Here is a 19,544-nt window from a genome sequence, read left to right on the forward strand (position 1 = left end):
TCGAGTGGGGTGGAGCTGTCACCCACCAAAGAGAATAGGAGAGGTTGCTTTCTTTCCTAGATTAGGATTTTTTTTTTTAACTTTTACCATGTTAATTTTATCTAGAAAGGGAAGAAACTAATCAATGACTCTAAACATTTAATACTGTGCAGCTGCTGAGATGTGATTCAGTTAAAAGCAATAGTTACCAATTAGGAGGCTTAGACAAAAACTTGTTGCATAAATGACTGCAAGTTGATTTTCAAATGTAAGCTAGAGGGCAGCAATGTACCATTAAACAGACATCGGCTGCTGGGGCTCAGCAGTCCCCAACAAAGCTTGCTACTAAATGCATAAGCAACCAAATCCTCAGTGAATGAGAATGGAAAAACGTATTAGGTATTCTAACACCAGAAAGACGTTTCCAGTCATGTGACTTGCATTTGCATACATTTTGCTTAATAGATATTAAATGCATGCAAAAAGAGAGGAGACAGTAGCTCTGGAAGAATTCTCCACTGATACTTCAGGGCATATCCAAGAGATGTGCGGAAGGAACCATAGAAATGTTAGTTGAATTATATGATGATTGATGTTAATCTAGGTTTCTTAAAGTCTGGATGGATTTGCATTGGATCTGGAACAAATAGGTCTGAAAAGAACTAAGAATTTTTTTTATTCCACTAATGTAAGAACATTTTATCATTTAATATTTCATATTTAATGATCTGTGGAAAAGGTGATAAACATGGCTGCAAGTTTTCCTTAGCTGGAGCTTCATTTAAATGAATTGTTATGAGACCGTAAAAACATCAGCAATATAAATTATACAAAATACCAAATTAAACTGATTATTAAAAGGTGCTGGTTTTTCTTTCTCTGACTATAGAAAATGTCTATCAAGTACATTTTTGTGAAGGAAACAGAGTTATTTCAGAAGTGAAATAGACTATACTGAAGTTAGATACTGAGTAGCATTTGTATTCAACACAGAGATAATTATTTTAGAGAGACATTTGTATGCAAGCTATTGAGGGATGGTTGCAAACCAGAAAACGTGTATGTCTCATAAAAGCTTTCAGCACAGCTGAGAGAGGAAAGTACACTTCTAAATATCTATCGACACAGCACAGAGCTTATACATTAGAGAAAACAGTGCAGAGGTGTCATTGATCAGACGACACTAAGACTTTGTCTGGGTCATAGCTTTCTTTGGCTCCACCCATATTTCTGCTCCGGATGGCAGGGTTCAGCCAGAGCCCCTGACTTGAAGACTTGAAAAAAGGAAAAGCAGAGCTGTACCAGTTAGTGTTACTTCCTCAGTTCCCATCCAGGGAGCTGCCACCTTCCCTCTGCTTCACCATGTCCCTCGAGTCTACGCAGCTTCAAATCTCTCTTGGCTCCTCAGATGCCTTTCTCTATGCTGTGCCCCTCTCCCGACACTCTTGTCCATCTGTGGTTTAACACATTGGTGCCTTTCTAATGTCTGTATCACACATCCACACCTGGAGAAAAACAAAACGAAGTACCAAAAGCTATGATTATTAACCTCATGCAACCTTATCCTTTCTTTTCTCTTTAAAAATTACTGTTGTGTATGTAATCTATTTCAACTCAGTCCAGCTTCTCACCTCAGTCTATTTACTGCTGGTAGCTTCTTATCATGGACATTCTTGTTGCTTTCCTACCAATACAAACTAACTATCCTCTTTCCCTGCAGAGCTAATAGTGGGCATTCCCCTGCTGGCTCCTGGCTCCCGTGTACTTCATGGCTAGTAGATGAGCAGAATTGGACATCACTAGTTTCTGCCTCTTTATTGAAATGGTTTTCTCTTGATTTGCAGGATGCCGGAGGGTATAAGTTTTCTTTTCTCTCTGGCTACTTCTTGCCGCCTTCTGTCTCCTTACTTCTTTTCTGAAATGTGATGTTGATTCTTACTCAGGATGCTTCCTCTCTAGACCTCCTTTTATTACAAAAATTCTTATATCTATGAATAACATTAGTTTTCAGTGCTTAAGACTCTTGGTTAGATATGATAGAAATCAAATTCGATTAAATGTGTGGATTTTTCTCATATTGTTGAAAAACCCTAGATCTAGGCTATAGGGGAATGAAACATGAATTCAAGGGGGGACTGAAACATGGTAGGCAACCCTGCATGCACTTTCTCCCTGTTTTTCTCTTTATGTCAATATCACACTGCCTCTTATGTTGGTTATCTTTGTTGCTTTCTCTGTATGATAGAAAATATGTGCTAAAACAGCAGCCCAAATATGTGTGGATCCTTTATATTTACAAGTCATATATATGAAGCTGAACTCACATCCTCTGAATCTCTTGACTTAGCTTGGGCAATGGTTGCACTCCTCTTCTATGTGGCTGTCCCCTCTACTGAAACATGAATAGCCCAGGCTTATGCCAGGCAGATGATTGCTAAGTTAATTACTCCAGGTTATACCTCCACTTGATTATTCTACAGCCTTCTTGAGCTCAATACAGCCAGTGTGTAACTCATGGCCTCTTTATTACTCTTTTCATAATTAAATATGTACATATTGGTCCTCTTCTATCCTCTGCTTTAGTTAGCCACCCCTTAGTATTCCCAGATGTCCTTGGTCATCTGATGCTGTCAATTTTTGTTAAGTCTGGAAAGGGTGGGGATGCATGTACTCTCTTCTCTCTACATACTTAAGCTGTCCACTGACCCCCTCCCCACTCCTGCCTTGCAGACCCAGAGCTACTGCAGTGCTTTAAGGCATTGATGGGCTGCTCAGTTTGAGCCATGTTCTCTGTCCAGTCAGAGTGATCCCCTAGGCAGTGGTACCTCACTTCACATACTGTGACCTACATCAGGTCTGCTGTGATCTTGGCATGCGATCATGAACAAATGATCTTTTTATTTGAGCCATAATCCCTCCATCAATAAAGCGAATATGCCCTCTCGACCCTTATCAGCAAATCTGCTACAATAATTATTTTCCTTTCTTTCTCAAATTAAAAATACTTCACATGAAGTCAGACTTTGCCTGGAAGTTTCAAAGCTGGTGTTGCTAGGAAGCTTCATAAATATGTTGTGTTATGTTCCTTCAGACATTTCCTACTAAAATGTGTCACTACATGATAGTATGATTTATCTAACATTTCAAGTGAAAAGTTTGATTTTAATTAGACTAGTAGAAACTTAAAGTTGAGCAGAGACTCGGGACTCTGGCTGAAATCTACAGAGAGTATGTAAATTATATTCCTTATGTACAATCTATCAAATTCTTAATATTATCAATACCATCCAGCAACCAAAGCTTTACCTGGTAAGTTTACCTGACACAGTTGACGGCCTTGTGGAGATGAAAGTAAAACCATTCCCCACATCACACTCATTTTTATGCTCATGCCCTCGTCAGCGAAGTCTTGTGTTGCACAGACTAACCTAACAGCATATTTCTGTTCCCTTTGATGAGGAGAAAGGCATGTGCGTGTGCGTGTGCGTGTGCGTGTGCGTGTGCGTGTGCGTGTGCGTGTGCGTGTGCGTGTGTGTGTGTGTGTGTGTGTGTGTGTGTGTGTGTGTGTGTGTGTGTGTGTGTGTGTGTGTGAAAAGAAAGGAATACTGAGCAAGCAAGGCAGAGCAAGTGATCGCAGGAGCTGCAAGAACATCACGGAGCACAGTGTTCAACACAGTTCCAAGTGGTTCCCTGCAGATGCCGCAGCATCACCGCTACACCCTTTAGAAAGGCAGAGCCTCAGGCCCAGATGTGTGCAAGTGTATAGGCCGGTTCTTTGCTTGTTTTAAGACTGAGAAGCACTAACAAGCCCCGCCCAACAGTTCACAGGGGCTTCCACAGGCTAGAATTGTAGGGAGAGAAAATCTCAAAGGCTCTGCTGGTTTCTAGAGGCCTTTTCTGTGCGCCCAGTTTCTATTTCCCCTGGGGCTTCTCTCTGTTATTCTGAACTGTTGCAGAAGCCCAACAGCTGATCTAACATCCAGGAGCTCATCCTAATGTAGGAGGATGGCTTTGTACATACTTGAAGAGAGTGTGTTCTCTGCAGTGCCACTAGGTCTGCTGTGCTGGCTATTTATGAGCTTGGCAGTCACAGCAGTCAAAGGCTTCTGGACACGTGAACAGTCTCACCTCAGGGTAAACGCCTTTCTGAAAAGCCACTGTGAAAAAGAATCTTTGATTGGATCAGTCTCTGACTGATTTGGGTTGAAAAAAAAAATTTTTTTTTTTTTTTGGTTTTTCGAGACAGGGTTTCTCTGTGTAGCCCTGGCTGTCCTGGTACTCACTCTGTAGACCAGGCTAGCCTTGCACTGAATTCTATTTTTAAGAATAGAATTTTGGGAGCTAAAAGATGGCACAGAGGGTAAACCACTCATATTCCAGAGTTTGATTCCTGAGACCACATGATCAAAAAAGAGAACTGATTCCTGTAAGTTTGCTATCTGATCTCTATGCTGCACACACACATACACACATACACACTCTCACACACATGCACACGCGTGCATGCACAGGAAGAGTACATTTGTCTATAGATTTAGATCACTACATAAAACCCATTTTCAAAGTCCAATTTGGAACAAAAGAAAGAAGTTTGTCATTAGCCTATTGCGGAAGCCCAGTTCAGGAGGTTTCTATAGTATGGACTTTGGAATTATCCCCCTTGGTCTAAGTCCGAGGAGTGCAGTTGACTCTCTCTGAGACCCTGGGAAGGGTTTTAAAGACTGTCTATGTTTACTTTCTGCATTAGTGGACTTAGGATCATACCAAAGCCAGAAAGGTTAAGATTAGTCCTTATGTGGAAAGTTACTTGACTAGTACTTGGCATTAATGGAATTTGTATTACTTATTTTGAGACAAGGTAAACAATGTGGAGTCTCTGGTTTGCCCATATGGTTTAAGTCTTCCCTAGTTGTGGGTTATGGTTTAAAAAAGGACTTCCCAGAAGATCGGAATACAGAAAGTACAATCCACAAACCACAAGAAACTCAAGAAGAAGGAAGAGCAAAGTGTGGATACTTTGTTCCTTCTTAAAAGGGGGAACAAAATATGCATGGAAGGAGTTGTAGAGACTAACTATGGAGCAGAGACTGAAGGAACTACAATCCAGAGACTGCCCCAACTGGGAATCCTTCCCATATTCAATCATCAAATCCAGACACTCTTGTGGATGCCAGCAAGTGCTGGCTGACAGGAGTCTGGTATAGCTGTCTCCTGAGAGGCTCTGACAGTACCCGACTAATACAGAGGTAGAGGCTCACAGCCATCCATTGGACTGAGCACAGGGTCCCCAATGAAGGAGCTAGAGAAAGGACCCAAGGAGCCGAAGGGTTTGTAGCCCCTTAGGACGAACGACAATATGAACTAAATAGTACCCTCAGAGCTCCCAGGGACTGAAACACCAACCAAAGAGTACACATGGTATGACTAAAGGCTCCAACAGCATATGTATAGCAGAGGATGAACTAGTCAGTCATCAAGGGCAAAAGAGACCCTTGGCCCTGTGAAGGTTCTATGCCCCAGTGTAGGGGAATGCCAGGGCCAGGAAGTAGGAGAGGGTGAGTTGTTGAGCAGGGAGAGGGAAAGGGAACAGGTTTGCTTGTTTTGTTTATTTTATTTTATTTTTATCTTTTGGAGGGGAAACTGGGAAAGGAGATATCATATGACATGTAAATAAAAAAAATATCTAATAAAAAAAAAGAAAAGAAAAATAAAAGGACTTCCCTTTGGGAATGGTCATGGTGGGGCGACTACACGACAAGGACCAGTTGAAGGCCTTCAATGTTACATCATTTAAACTTCAACTTTTCTTTCCTCCTTCTAGCTCATGAATTATCCCTCTCTGCTTTAGTTACAACTCTCACTCACTGCTTTAGACAGGATAAGAAAGTGGTTGTGTCTGTAGGATGTACAGTCTAACTTTTTTACATGTATTTATTACGTCTTATTTATTTGTGTGTGCTTATGTGCACATATGTGCATGTATGAAGTGCAGAGGACACCTCACAGTTCTGTCTACCAAGTAGGTTCTGGGAATCAAACTCAAGCTATCAATCTTAGTAGCAAGCGCTCAGCTCAGTACATGTGATTTATGAATTACTTTATTACTTATAGTGTACCTCAGAAACATCTTGTCTTTGATTGAGAGAAAATAAAATGTTAATGAGATTTAAGCACTCTCTCAGACATTCTCATTTCTAATTATGCACTGCATATATAAAAGAAGATGCTAGCATTCACGTATAGAACTCTCAAGGATAATCTTGCATAGCATAGATTTTCATCTGCCTGTAAATTTAAAAGGAATCTTGCTACCATACTAAATCACAATGCATTTCTTAAACAACAGGGGAGAATGAAATCTGTTCTCTCCTTTTCTTACTACTGCATACATTTTTATGACAAGTTGGAAGAGAAATATGCAGGGTTAAAAGAAAGGCATACTTGAATAATTTATCCAGAGAACAAAAATGAGGTATATAGAAAAATTATGTTAGACCCTAGCAATTTCTAAAAAGAGTTTATTTTATTAGGTTTTTAGAAAGTGGGCTTCTAAATCATAACAGACTTATAATAACCTTTAAAATAAAAATATCTCCCAAAGAAGTATATCTATAATTAAATTTAGAATGAAAATATGTTAATAATGCTGTCCACAACCAGAATCCTTGCACATTTCATAATGTTAAGGTTTTGTTCAAACAATTTCAGATTTGAAAATGCTGTCAAAGTTGATATGTATCTTCTATTGAATAAAACGGAAGCACCCCTAGAATAATAATATATTTTGTACTACCACATGTAGCCCTTTAGATCAAATAATGATGGATAGACTTTTCTAAATAGAAAACAAAATGTGGGCAAATTAAAGTTTTCACAAGTGTTTCCAAGCTATTCATAAAATTCAGCCTATCCTAAAATGAATGAGCACTCACAATGACCACAAAATTATTTCCTCCTTAGATCTGAATATACTCATGACATTAGTCTGTTAGTGATTTTTGTTGAGGGAAAACTCTGCAACACTCCTCAGAAGCTCTTATGTGGTCTTATAAGGGCCTCTCCTCATGATTTCTTAGTACCTGCTTGCCACTGTCCATGGGCATTGTGAATGGATAGCTAAAGCTGCGGAAGTGCTTCTCTTGAGAAAACTACAAGGAATTAATACAAATTCAAGCATGGGTACATAGTACTATCCACTGGGATGCATTAAACCAGAGTTTTACATCAGGAGACTCATTTTGTTTCATGCTACTGCTCGGTGAGTTAGAGTCTCACAGTGAATCTGCATGGGAGCCTCTATATATCATGCAGTAAATCAATAGTGTTTACAGCAGAATTACACGGTGAGCTCCTCTGTGCTTTACTCTAGATCAATGAAGACTCACTATGGGGTTCACCTTTTAGCTTCTATGAATTGTCTGGTAAATTAGGAGGCTTTATTCACTTTTAAACTGAGTAGTTGTTGTGAAGTTAGACAATATACCTTTCATAGTATCATTTCAGGTAAGACTGAGTCCTACTACCAAAATTCACTTCAATTTTCTATAATCGAAGTAGTCGTCACAATGTCAAATATTAGAATCAAGTAGAGAAGAGTGAAAATTACTGGAAAGGTAAGACAATTCTATGAATCACAAGCTCATAAAAAATTGAGGGCTAATAGAAGTGTCCCTGTAGTTAGGATTCAAGATGGTTGGAAATATGTTCATCAAGAATAAGAGTGTTGTAGGAGAGAAGAAATGGAATGCTGATTATTCCACACATGTTTGCAGTTTTTAGTTAGGACAAATAGTTTTCCTGGCCAGGGAGAGTTGCTGAGTCTCATCAACTTTAACTAAAACAGTACTTGGAATGTGGGCTCAGGAAAGGAGAATTGTGGAATAATTTACCAACCTTGAAGCATTTTAGATAGACGCTTCCTTCATTTGCTCTATTACTGACATCCAATCTCTGTAGGGCAAGCTCACACTGACTGCAGTCTGTTATAGGGGCAGGAAATTATAAGGATGAATTTTTATTTTAAAACAATGTACATAGGAGATAATGAAATGGTTAGGCTTTTCAGACCGGTGCTGAAGGCTTTGAGTATACAGAATCAACCACCTCTCTGTGACCAAAGGACCAACCTTATCATGCTTTCATTTTAAGAATATAGATGACCTTAGAAGTACTCTACCTCACCCAGAACTGAGTGGCGGGGAAACCTAAAACTCTCTTAGATTTGCTAATTCTTAGTTCATTTTTTTTTAAATCAATTTACACATGTACATACACATACACACACACACACACACACACACACACACACACACATTTTTGTTATACAACAGCACTTTCCTGCTACCTGATATTTAAATTGAATTTTTGTCCTGCCACTGGAACTTGTGAAATATTTTTATGCTTGAATTTGCTCTTTTATTTGCATTTTGTGGTTTTACAGTCTTGTTGGTTTTCTGCCTAGAGGAATTTTGAATTAAATTGCCTTTTAGGTTCTAAATTTGTTTTAAAACTCACTTTGAATTGGCTCATAAAACTGAGCTTGTCCGGCTTCAGTTTAAGCCCATCCTCAGATTTAAATAGACTTAGACATAAGCTGGAGATAATTCTCAATTTTTTTCTGCTTTCCAATCACTAGACTGTCACTATCCTATTTTATGTTCTTATGATGGAAACCGAAGAAGGCACCTCAACCCTTGAGGGGATCTGAGAGCACCTTGGCCCAGGTTCAGACACATTCAGAGGAGAAATTGTAGGAGTAAGGGTAGGTTTTACACAAAAAGTGTATTCAAACTATCCCAGAAAAGAAGAAATGCCAGAAGGTAGCAATGATACGGGACCCTTCCTTGCCTTATCACCTCATTAGTTCGGATTGCCTGACCCTGGATGTTCTCTGCTGGCAGGCCAAGCTGCTGGCTTTCCATTTCTCTCAGGAAACGGAATCATCCTCATTCCACTGACAATGCCCTTTGGGAACTTAAGTAACAGCACAGTTGGATGTAAACATGTCGCATCCAGTTCTGGAACTTTTACTTCTAATCTTCAATAACATGGGAGAGTTTATCTCTAGTATGTCTAGTCTCACACAGAAAAGAAAAAATGAAAACAAAAACAAAAACAAAACAAAAAACCCCAAGCAGTTATTAGGACCCTAAGGCTCCTGATAATTCTGCTTTCTGTTCTTCTCATCCATTTTGTTCTGAAATATATAAAAGAATAAAAAAAATATATTGGAGATGGAGTTCTGCTATCCTGCCCACACCAGCTTTATTATCGGAAACCTCTTAGGGTAGCTTCTTGTACAGGTGAGATCACAGAGTAGGTCACTGCTTTAGGAAGGAACAAGGCACTAAGCAAGGCTTTTAATGGAGATTATATCAACTCTATGCTTGTGTTTTAGGGTTTGTACGTGGATGTGTGTGAGTTAGAAAGGGACAGTCACAGAGCTAGAGAGATGGCTCAGCCGTTAAGACAGTTCACAGCCTTTGGGAGGGACTGAAGTTCAGTTCCCAACACACGTGTTGTAAATCCAGTTCTAGGGGAATCTGGCATCTCTAGTCTTCCAGGGTACTCCAGCTTTGAAAATACCACAGGCTTTAGTCTCTTTAAAATATCCAAAGTCTCTTCAATGTTCAAATCTCCCTAAAATTAGAAAGACTTTTAAACTGGGGGCTCCTGTAAAATAGAATATAAATTACATACTTATTTCAAAGAGGGAGAGTCAGGGCGCAGTTACAGTCAGAACAGAGCAAAACCAAAGCTCAACTGTATAAAGACTCATGAGCTCCAATGGGCTTGGAAGAGCTTTACCACCATGCGCAGCACATCAGGCTGGCTCTACTCCATAGCTGTGCCCGTATTGACTACTCATTCTGTCAAACTGGCATCTCCAAAATTCTGTGGTCTCCACCGTGACATGGCTGCACCTTCTCCAATAACCTCTTTTGGGCTCTTGCTCTTCCACAGGGTGCCAAGCCTCAATTTTCTCCCGTGACGATTTGAATCCTGGGCTTTACTGTAACTGAGGCTGCACCTTCACCAAGGGCCTTTGCCCGGCGGCTCCAAGCCTCAGTTGTTCTTCATGACTCCTTCATGACTTTAAAACCAGCACCACCTGGGAAACTCTTACACATTACCAAGTCTGGCTGGCAGCAAATGCACATACAGCCTGAATCCCATCTGGGCCACAGCTTCTGTGTGCCAAACCTGAGGAAACCTTTCCAGAAATTTTTGTCTCAACGACGTTGGTCTCTTCTTAATCTCAATAGGCTCTTCAGCCCCAGGTGATCAGAACCACAGATTTTTAATTTAAAATATCACTCAAACAGGCCCGGTAGTTTTTGTTGGGTTTTATTTGTTTTGTTTTTGATTTGATTTTTTTTTCAAGGCAGTATTCCTCCGTATACTCCTAGCTGTCCTGGAACTCACTCAGTTAACAAGGTTGTCTTTGAATTTAGAGATTCACTTGTCTCTGCATCCTGAGTTCTGGGACTAAAGGCATGCACCACCATACCTGGCTCTGGTAGCCTTTACATCCTGTGAAACTCATAAACCAAGCCTGCCCTGCGCTGCTCCATAGCTCTCAGCCTTCCTATCTTCCGAGCTCCCATGGAATAATAGCTTACTGAGCTCTGAGCACCAATGGCTATTCTGCCCAAAGTTCTACACCCCTTCGCCCTACTGCAAACAATGTGGTTAGGTGTGCCCCACAGCAACATCCCACAATCTGGTTAGTATTTTCTGTCTTAATTATGATTTGTATGGTTGTGACCAAATACCATGCCCAAAAGTAACTTGGGTGGAATCAAGCTTATTCTAGCTTACAACTTTCAGATCACACTCCATCACTGAGAAAAGACAGAGGAAGAGCTCAAGGCAAGAATATGGAGGCAGGAACTTTAGTAGAGACCACGGAGGAGTGCTGCTTACTCTCCAAGTCTCCTCAGCCTGCTTTGGTATTCAATCCAGGACCCCCTGACCAGAGGTAGTACTGCCTACAGAGGGGTGGGCCCTGGGCCCTCCCATATCAATCATTAATTGAGAAAGTATCCTACATTCTTGCCTATGGGGTAATTTTATTTTCTCACTTATAATTCCCTCTTCCTGGGCTGGAGAGATGGCTCTATAATCAAAAGCTAGTCAAAACACAAGATTCTTTGTTCTCACCTAGATCTTGGTTAGGTTTATGTCAGGTTGACACAAATCAACTAGTGCAGTAGTGTTTCGTCTTCCTTCATGTATGTCTGTGTACCACATGTGTGCCTGGTGCTCACTGAGGTCGGGAAAAAGATGCCTTGCAACTGGAATTACAGAATTTTAAGCTTGCACTTGGGTGCTGAGAAATAAACCCCAGTTCCCAGGAAGAGCACAGAGCGTTTTTTAGGTGCTGAACCACCGCCCCACTCACCCCCAAATAAAAATAAAATACTTTAGAGAAGGAATAGAAACTCACTCAGGTTTTAAAAATGATGCTTAAGAGGGCTTAGTGGTGGTCGTGGTGGGGGTGGGGGCGGAAAAGCTCGCTGCGAAAAGCCTGCAGGACAAATGTTAACGACCTGCTCTTACCGCTGTGGCTGAGCTCAATTGCTATCCGGTCTTCAAAGGGAAGACGGAGGCAGGGCGCCAGGCAGTTCAAGAGAAGCAGGAGGAGAGGAGGTGGAGAAGCAGCGAACGGAGCTAGCAGGGAAGGATTCTGCAGCCTAACTTGGGCTAACCTACTGAACTAGAAAGGGCGGCCATCCATCCAGAACAGGACGCGCTGGGATTGGTTGCTGCTGGGATAGTTTCTAAGGAGACTCTTCTGTGATTGGCTAGCAGAGTGAAGCAGGAACTAGAGGTGGAAAGGGGTGTTCAACAAAGTTGTTACCCAGGCAACAGAGCAACGCCCAGCGAGTGGCAGTCTATTTTAGGCACCAGAGCACTGACCAAGCACCTGGGATCCAATTCAGGCCTTCTTCGACATTTAGCAAGCATTCTACCCTTGAGCTACATCCCTATCTATATTTGAATATGGAATCAGAAAATACAGAAGCTGAGAACGGGAAAACGGGGCATTTGGAAGCAAAAAGCATGGAAGGTAAAAATACTCAATTTGAGACATTGTATTCTGCCTCAGCTCTTCAAGCACTATCCAGTCTCCTGAATCCTGAAGAAGAGGATGGATTTGATTTTGAACAGGTACAATGCTCATCTACTATTGGAGCCATGGGCCCTGGGAATATTGGACCACCTAAAGCAAAAGAGTCCAAAGCCATTCCTGAACCCAGGAGTGATGAAAGTGAGAACATCTGGAATCCAGAAGAGGTTCCAGAAGGAGCAGAGCATGATGACATATGGGATGTTCGTGAAATCCCAGATTATGAGATTGTATTCCAACAAACTGTGGGAATTGAGGACGTATACCTAGGATTAACAAGAAAGGATTCTTCAACGGCATGCTGCCAGGAGCTGGTGGTGAAAATTAAATTGCCCAATACAAACCCTTCTGAAATTAAAATTGACATCCAAGAAATGCTCCTTGATCTTCGCACTCCTAAAAAGAAGCTGCTAGTAAACTTTCCGCAGCCCGTGGAACCTAACAGTGCTAAGGCATCCTATATCTGGGAAACTGAGACACTTAGAGTCAGGGTGGCCCTCCAAAGGGATTTGGATTTGTAATATTTCCTGAAACTGCATGAATAAGAAGAGATAGAAAATAATTCATGATAACTTTTTTTTTTATCTTTGAATACTGGTTGTTTATGTTCTCTTTTTTCCCCTGACATATTTTAGAAAGGTTCAGATTTTTAGTGGCGTTTTGATCATATACAGTCAAATCTATTACTGTTATGCTATATAGTTGTTTCATACAATAAGGTGCTGTTCCATTTTTATAATGAGAAGTGAATAAAATATTTTCAGGTTAACCATCTAGATTACTACACGGTCAATTGCACAGCAGAGCTATGACCATAAAGTAAGTGATTCACTTAAATATGAAGATCTTCAGCTAATTAATTACACTACCATACAATCTGTTACATAGGGTTTTGTCATTATTATCACCAGAGAAATTCACTTGGTTGCTTTTTCATTGACTTTAACAAATGATTTAGGAGGTTTTCAATCTAAGCCCTCAATATTGTTCTGGAACATATAAGTAAGAAAGGACTATAAATAATTTGCTGTGTCCTGTGAGGCATGTTTACTTGCAAAAGTATTTATAGATATATTTGTAGATTCATTTTTCTCTCATTTTTATCTTCCTAATTGGACATCCTTATTTTTATTAATTATCCTAGTGTTCCTTGTATTTTCTGTACTATTAAATGAGTTTATTTCATTACTGTTTATTAAAAAGTTTTGTTTTAAAAATTGATGCTTAAAATCGGTTTAAATATCGATTAGGATAAACAGAAGAAGTTAAGGTACATTTTTCTTCTGTATTTCAGTTTCATGTACTTAGATATTTTACTTAGGTGGAATACAGGCCACTGAGCATTCAAACCAGAGATGGAAATTACCTAGTTAACAGTCACCTGATGACTCCTCTACAATTGTCATCCAGAGACAGAACAAGGGACAGAGAGGTGAACCAAAAGATAAAAATGAAACGGTCAGTTGGATTGTTCCCATCACTACGGCCGTGGTTCTCAACACCGGCTACATGTGTGGTTACCCAGGGAGCTTTTAAAAGGTGCTGAGGCTCAGGTCCCACTCCAGACATCCTGAAGTGATTGATCTGGGCCTGTGTCTGCGCAAGACCAGGGGTTTGAAAGTATTGAAATGTAATCAGAGAGGCATCTGAGTGGTGCTTGTCCTTGGCGAGTAAGGACTATTGACCATCAGTTCTGCTGTGATTTACACAGTGGTTTCTAAATTTGCTGTGAAGAATGATCTCACAGGCCATCAACAGCAGCACCTTGGACCTCTGCTCAGTTTGACTAAACAGAATGATTCCTCCAAAGTTTGCAATTATAAAAACACCTCTGTTGGGACATTTCCGCAGCCCCCCTCTGGAGGAATGGAATGACGTATTAATTATCTGCTTTGACAACTGTTAACATTCATTTCTATTGACTTGTGTTCATAGACCTCCACAGGAGCTCCCAACTAACAATATTGCCCATGGCTGAGGGGAGAAAGAGTGTGCCAGGAAGAGTAATTGTGCTTAGAAAACTCCCTTCCAGATAGGGAAAGAGGAGGAGATGAGGAGGAGGAGGGAATCAAGTGTGTGCAACAGTAATAAACCTATCTGCTGGTATACATAACATCCCCTCAAGTAACCCCCTGCATGTTTTGGTCTGTATAGAAGCCAAGCAGATACCACCACCTCATGCTTTAGGATGAGGAGACCTTGGTCCTGCACCCACCATGTACAATTGTGTAAGCTTGGGAGAGCCGTTTTCAGTCCTGATGATGTGAATACCAGGCAAGAGCTTTTGCCAGGCTATTGTGAAGGGACTAGTTATATGCCTTTGCGTGGTCCTCAAGTAGACAATGATAAGAAATTGATATTGTTTTTATATTGTAAAAATATTTTTATGAGTTGTAATACTTGTAGAGAATATGACAAAGAAAGAGTGGCAATCAGAAAAATATCAAGCCTGGAACAATCGTAACGCTTAATTGCCATCTACTAAGAAAAACAAAGGAATCGGGGTTGCTTCTTATTTTAGTCTCATTATATTACTTTTAAAATGTAGATGGTCTCGGTGTGATTTTATTAGTATCTTGCAGCTAATCATCTAAAAATCCTTTGCAATTATCACTCGAGTTAAAACCACCATCCACAGAATCATCATTTTCCATTTCAGAAATGCAAATAAAACCAGAAATATAAATTTTGGATTTGTTATATTTGTATTTGCATCTCACCGCCTTCCAAACTCTGGAGGAACAAAAGTAAAACTTGAGTCAAATTTAAATAGAATATTTTTTGACAGGAGACATCAATTTTAAAGTTCTAGAATACCTCATATGAATAAAATCTATGATTACAGATGACAATAAAATAAAATCACATGATCTGCTGCAGATAAAGAGCCAACAGCAACTATTCTCAGCCTAGTTTAGAGAAAGAGAGAGGAAAGGACAGCAAAGATGGTGGGATATTGTTACAGCAGGATTTTCTCCATTCTTAATGTACAGGAGTCACGGAATGGTCTCAGACCCATTGATCAGGGCAAAGCATAGCAACCTGTTGGCACAGATGGCCACATGGATCCTGTTTCAGTAGTCAGGTACTCATTAAAAAATATATCAAGGAATGGTAAGTTCATGGTGGATAACCACCATATTTTATTTACCTTTAATGATTTTCATAACTTGATACCTTTTATGCCATAACCAACTCCAGAAATAATTACTGAAGGAAGGAAAATGCAACTGCATGCTGAAAATCTTTAAGATCTTGAGCTCATTTACCCTCTACTTGATGTGAAGGAGTCATTTAATTTCCAAAGTTCTGAGTTAGCCAATCTATAAAAATCAGTTAAAGAAGATACCTAGTTATAATTTTTACCGCAAGGATTGAAATATGCTTAAGAGATCGTTTCTCAAGTTGTGTTCTTTTATTCAACATTCAGCTAGTAATGCCTTCTCAGTACTCAGTTGAACTCTGTCACCTTGAGTCCATTAATAAATAGAGTAATCAAAAACACCTGCCATCATACTGCTCAGGTAGAGTTCAGGAGAAGCAACAACAACAAAAGGAAATCTGTTGATCAATCACTCATCAGTCGTTCAGTCAATTGGATAAGGAATTAAAGGCTACAACTGTCAAAGAAGAGTAGGAGGGGTGTGGGGGACAGGTGTGCAGGCTATTGTACAGTTCTGTAAAGGACGGTTGAATCAATTCTCAAGGTAAGAGATTTAAGTGAAGGTTTGAGGAAGATGAGGGAGTTAGTCTTCAGTCTCCAGGAAGAAACAGGTTGTAGGAGAGGTCAGTGTTGTTGGGCAGGATCCTGCCTTTGGGTATTAGAGAGATGGGTGTCCCAGGGAGATGAGACTCAGGAAGAGGAGAGGAAGTAGTCAGAAAGACAAGGGGGTCTACAGGCAGAAACCGGAGATTCAGGGGCTTGTATAGACTCTAAGTTTGCCATTTCTGCTGGGCCCAACTGGTACCATTGCAGGTTCGAGAAAAGATGACATGTTCGACTTCCTTTTAATTGGCATTTAATTTGCAATGCAGTGGCCACCCATATATATATCAGATAAAGTTTATATGTTAACATGATATTTTTATAAATACTCATCATTAATCAGAATAAATTTAAGTTCGATCTGCAGAATGTAATAATGGTCAACAAAAGCAACCATAAACAAGGGAAATTTCATCAGCTGTTTGCCAGGCATCTAGATTGGATGAACACTTAATTAAATGCTGTGTTACTATCTTTCAGAGTTAGGCTCAGGGAGTAAGCAGATTATAGACTACATAAAACTCCAAATATAATTCTGTCTCCATAAATGGCATGGAATTTGGAATTTACTTTTCTTAAAAATTATACTTTTTTTTTCTAGGAAGAGAGCTTTTTATACTTCTGTCTATTGATATGATTAAGAAGGGCTTTTAGCTCCTAGTTTCTGGATTGAATCCACTCTGGTAACCTTGTGTCTTAGTTAGGGTTTTACTGCTGTGAACAGACACCATGACCAAGGCAATTCTTATAAAGGACAACATTTAATTGGGACTGGCTTACAGGTTCAGAGGTTCAGTACATCATCATCAAGGTAGAACCAGGGCAGCATCTAGGCAGGCATGATGCAGGCAGAGCTGAGAGTTCTACATCTTCCTCTGAAGACTGCTAGTGGAAGACTGATTTCTAGGTAGCTAGGGTGAGGGTCTTAAGCCCATGCCCACAGTGACACACCTGCTCCAACAAGGCCACATCTTCTAATAGTGCCACTCCCTGGGCCAAACATATACAAATCATCACACCTTGTAATTTGAGTTTTCATTGTGCAGTAAATTTCTTCAGCCACCTAAGGCTCCTTCCTACCTGGGCTGCAGTACTACTGGGAAAAAGATGAGATGACATTAGGACAGCCACACAATTCTTTCCTTTCTTCTCTCTGACCTGTCATCCTATTCCAGAAACTCTCAGAATTCCCTAACTTCTAATCAGAGAAACAATTTGAGTTGTTATTTTCTTATTATCAAAGGGACCCGGGGGCATAGTTCCAACAACTGCACGTTACAATTTAACTAAATGGTATTCTTCGCTGAATAAATTACTGGCATATATAGACATTTAGTCTTCACATTGTCTTTCAAGAACTCAGAAGGGAAAAGTCTGGTGAATGGGTGCTGAGTCACAGATAAAGCCAGGGAATGCTGCGGGTGTTTCATCGAGGACAGAAGCTGGGTAGCAATAGTAGTTTGTGTCAGTGTGCTGTAAGAACGGACTTTGAAAGTTTTACCAACAAAGAGATGATCAAAGTCTCATGAGATAGAAATGCTCACTGTGATTTTACATTACACAGTGCATATGTGTGTCAAAATACCACAGTAACTCATAAATATATGGAAATTTAACTGTTGATTTAAATATGAAATGAAAATGAAAAAGTTCCCTACATGCCCGTCAAATGCTCCTGAGAGAAAGGCTTGACTGTCACTACCTCTCAAGCCCTTTCACACACTTTAACAATGTACCTTGGGTCCATCAAAAAACGCTATCAGAAATTTATCTCATGACATTTAAAAATATTAGTGACTTATTTACTTCAGTGAAAGGGAGTTTGTGTTTCACTTAGTTGTCAATGTGGTTAAAATGAAATTTTTATTGGTGGTCAGCAGCACTTGTGCAGAGTGGGGAGGGTCTCACTGTGGCATTTACACACATACACACACACACACACACACACACACACACATAAAATGGGCTCTGACTATACTTGCCCCTTCTACCACCTTCAATGACTCCTCTCCTCTTCCACTTCCCCACCTCTTCTGCATCCCTCCTGGTAGTTCCTGTGTTCTCCCTCCCCTAGCTTTCTCAGTGAGAGAAAAATGTGGTGTTTGTCTTTCTTATTCTCATTTGTTTCACTTTTCCTGATCATCTGGAGTCCCACTATATCCTGGAAATGTCATAATTTCATTTTCCTGGGTGGCTGAGTAGAACGCCACTGTGTGTGCCCACCACATTTCTCAACCCTTTTATCTATAGCATGGGACTAATTGAATGACTTGGATCTTGTGGACAGCGCAGCAATGCACATGGACACGCTGGTGTCTGTTGCAGGCTCACTTTGATTTCTGAGGGCATTGTGGAAATCAAATGGAGGCTCCTCAAAAGGTTTACAAAACCTAAATTTTGTTATAACTCAACTACTTTCTAAGAGATAAAACACTAGCAACTGGGTGTGGTAACATTTCAAGGAGGGTGGTGGAGGGAAGGCAGATTTGCAGTCCCTCCAGGTGCCATGTCTAGTCCCTGGGATCCCTTACATGGCAAAAGGGACTTTTCAGGTGGGATAAAATTACACATCCTGAGCTGGGTGATTAGTCTTGGGTTTTCTGGGGACTTGTGATGAAGGGGGCAAGTGGTTGAAGTTAGTGAAGGTAACCTGATGAGAGCAGAACTGCGGATTCTCTGGAGGACTTCACTAGGGGCTTTGTGGGAACCTGAGGATCCCAGACCATCAACATCAACCTATTTGTTTCCTCCTCCTCTTCTTCCACCTCATTTTCCTCCAGTTCTTCCTTCTCCTTCTCTTCCTCCTCCTTCTTCTCTTTCTCCTCTTCATGTCCACCCCCCCCAACTCTCTCTCAGCTCAATTTGTAGCTCAGGATGGCTTCAAACTGGACACAGTCCTTCTGCTTCTGCCTCCCAAATGCTCATACTTTGACTGGTAGACACAATGCCTCGCTTCTGTTGTTTTGTGATACCAAATTCATAGCAATTTATGACAGCGCCAAGAGGCATCAGGTATGTAAATCCATGTAATTAGACTAGCTCACAATTTAAAAAGCTGGTGACAAGTAGATATTTAGTCAATACAGGTAATGGTGTAAAAATCAAGAAAGAAATATAGTCAGTTTTGAGCCTGTGCAATTAATATTTAAGTAGACCTTGGGGATGCCTCGTAAGATCTTTCTGAATCTCTGATGACATACATAGCCAATACTAGAACAATCCCATAATTATCTTGGAAGCTAATGTGTTTCTCTGAAGTCTCACATGGTGTGCGTAAGCTGGAAGAAGCCGGACTCACAGTCATCCACACAGCTTTCTGGTGAACATCACCCCATGGTTTTTCTACTGTGCCCATCAGAATGGAGTACTATGCAAACTACTGATGCATAATAATGAAACTTAGTTTATTCTATTGATATAACCTGAAAGATCATATGCTACACATGACTCTAGTTTGAAGAAATGATGGTGGAGAGTACTATACGTAGGCATTATAAAATAGTGAAAGCAGGGCTGGGAATTGGGGAAAGATTCTCAGATAGAATCTGTATTAAAATATTTCACATAGAAGGAGGAATAGAGTTGACATTGCAGGTGGTCAAGGGGAGGGTTCTGGTTGGAGCTGTGAGGATGGGAACAGGAGGGATCAGGTAGGGGGAGGATGGA

General features: G+C 40.4%; 1 protein-coding gene and 1 long non-coding RNA gene across 2 annotated transcripts; one reads left to right on the forward strand and one right to left on the reverse strand.

Annotated features, from left to right (window-relative positions):
• Window positions 1–634: 634 nt before the first annotated feature.
• Window positions 635–11,718, reverse strand: LOC116088267. Its single transcript, XR_004117843.1, has 2 exons — window positions 11,542–11,718; window positions 635–1,484 (listed from the first exon to the last, which is right to left on the reverse strand). It is a non-coding gene; the product is annotated as an uncharacterized LOC116088267 (long non-coding RNA).
• A 142-nt stretch (window positions 11,719–11,860) lies between these two features.
• LOC116089112 (protein PIH1D3) lies at window positions 11,861–14,659 on the forward strand. Its single transcript, XM_031368815.1, has one exon. The coding sequence runs from the start codon at window positions 11,986–11,988 to the stop codon at window positions 12,631–12,633; it is 648 nt and encodes a 215-aa protein (XP_031224675.1). The 5' UTR covers window positions 11,861–11,985; the 3' UTR covers window positions 12,634–14,659.
• The last annotated feature ends 4,885 nt before the right edge of the window (window positions 14,660–19,544 follow it).

Source organism: Mastomys coucha, unplaced genomic scaffold (genome assembly GCF_008632895.1).
Source record: "Mastomys coucha isolate ucsf_1 unplaced genomic scaffold, UCSF_Mcou_1 pScaffold14, whole genome shotgun sequence".
NCBI lineage: Eukaryota > Metazoa > Chordata > Mammalia > Rodentia > Muridae > Mastomys > Mastomys coucha.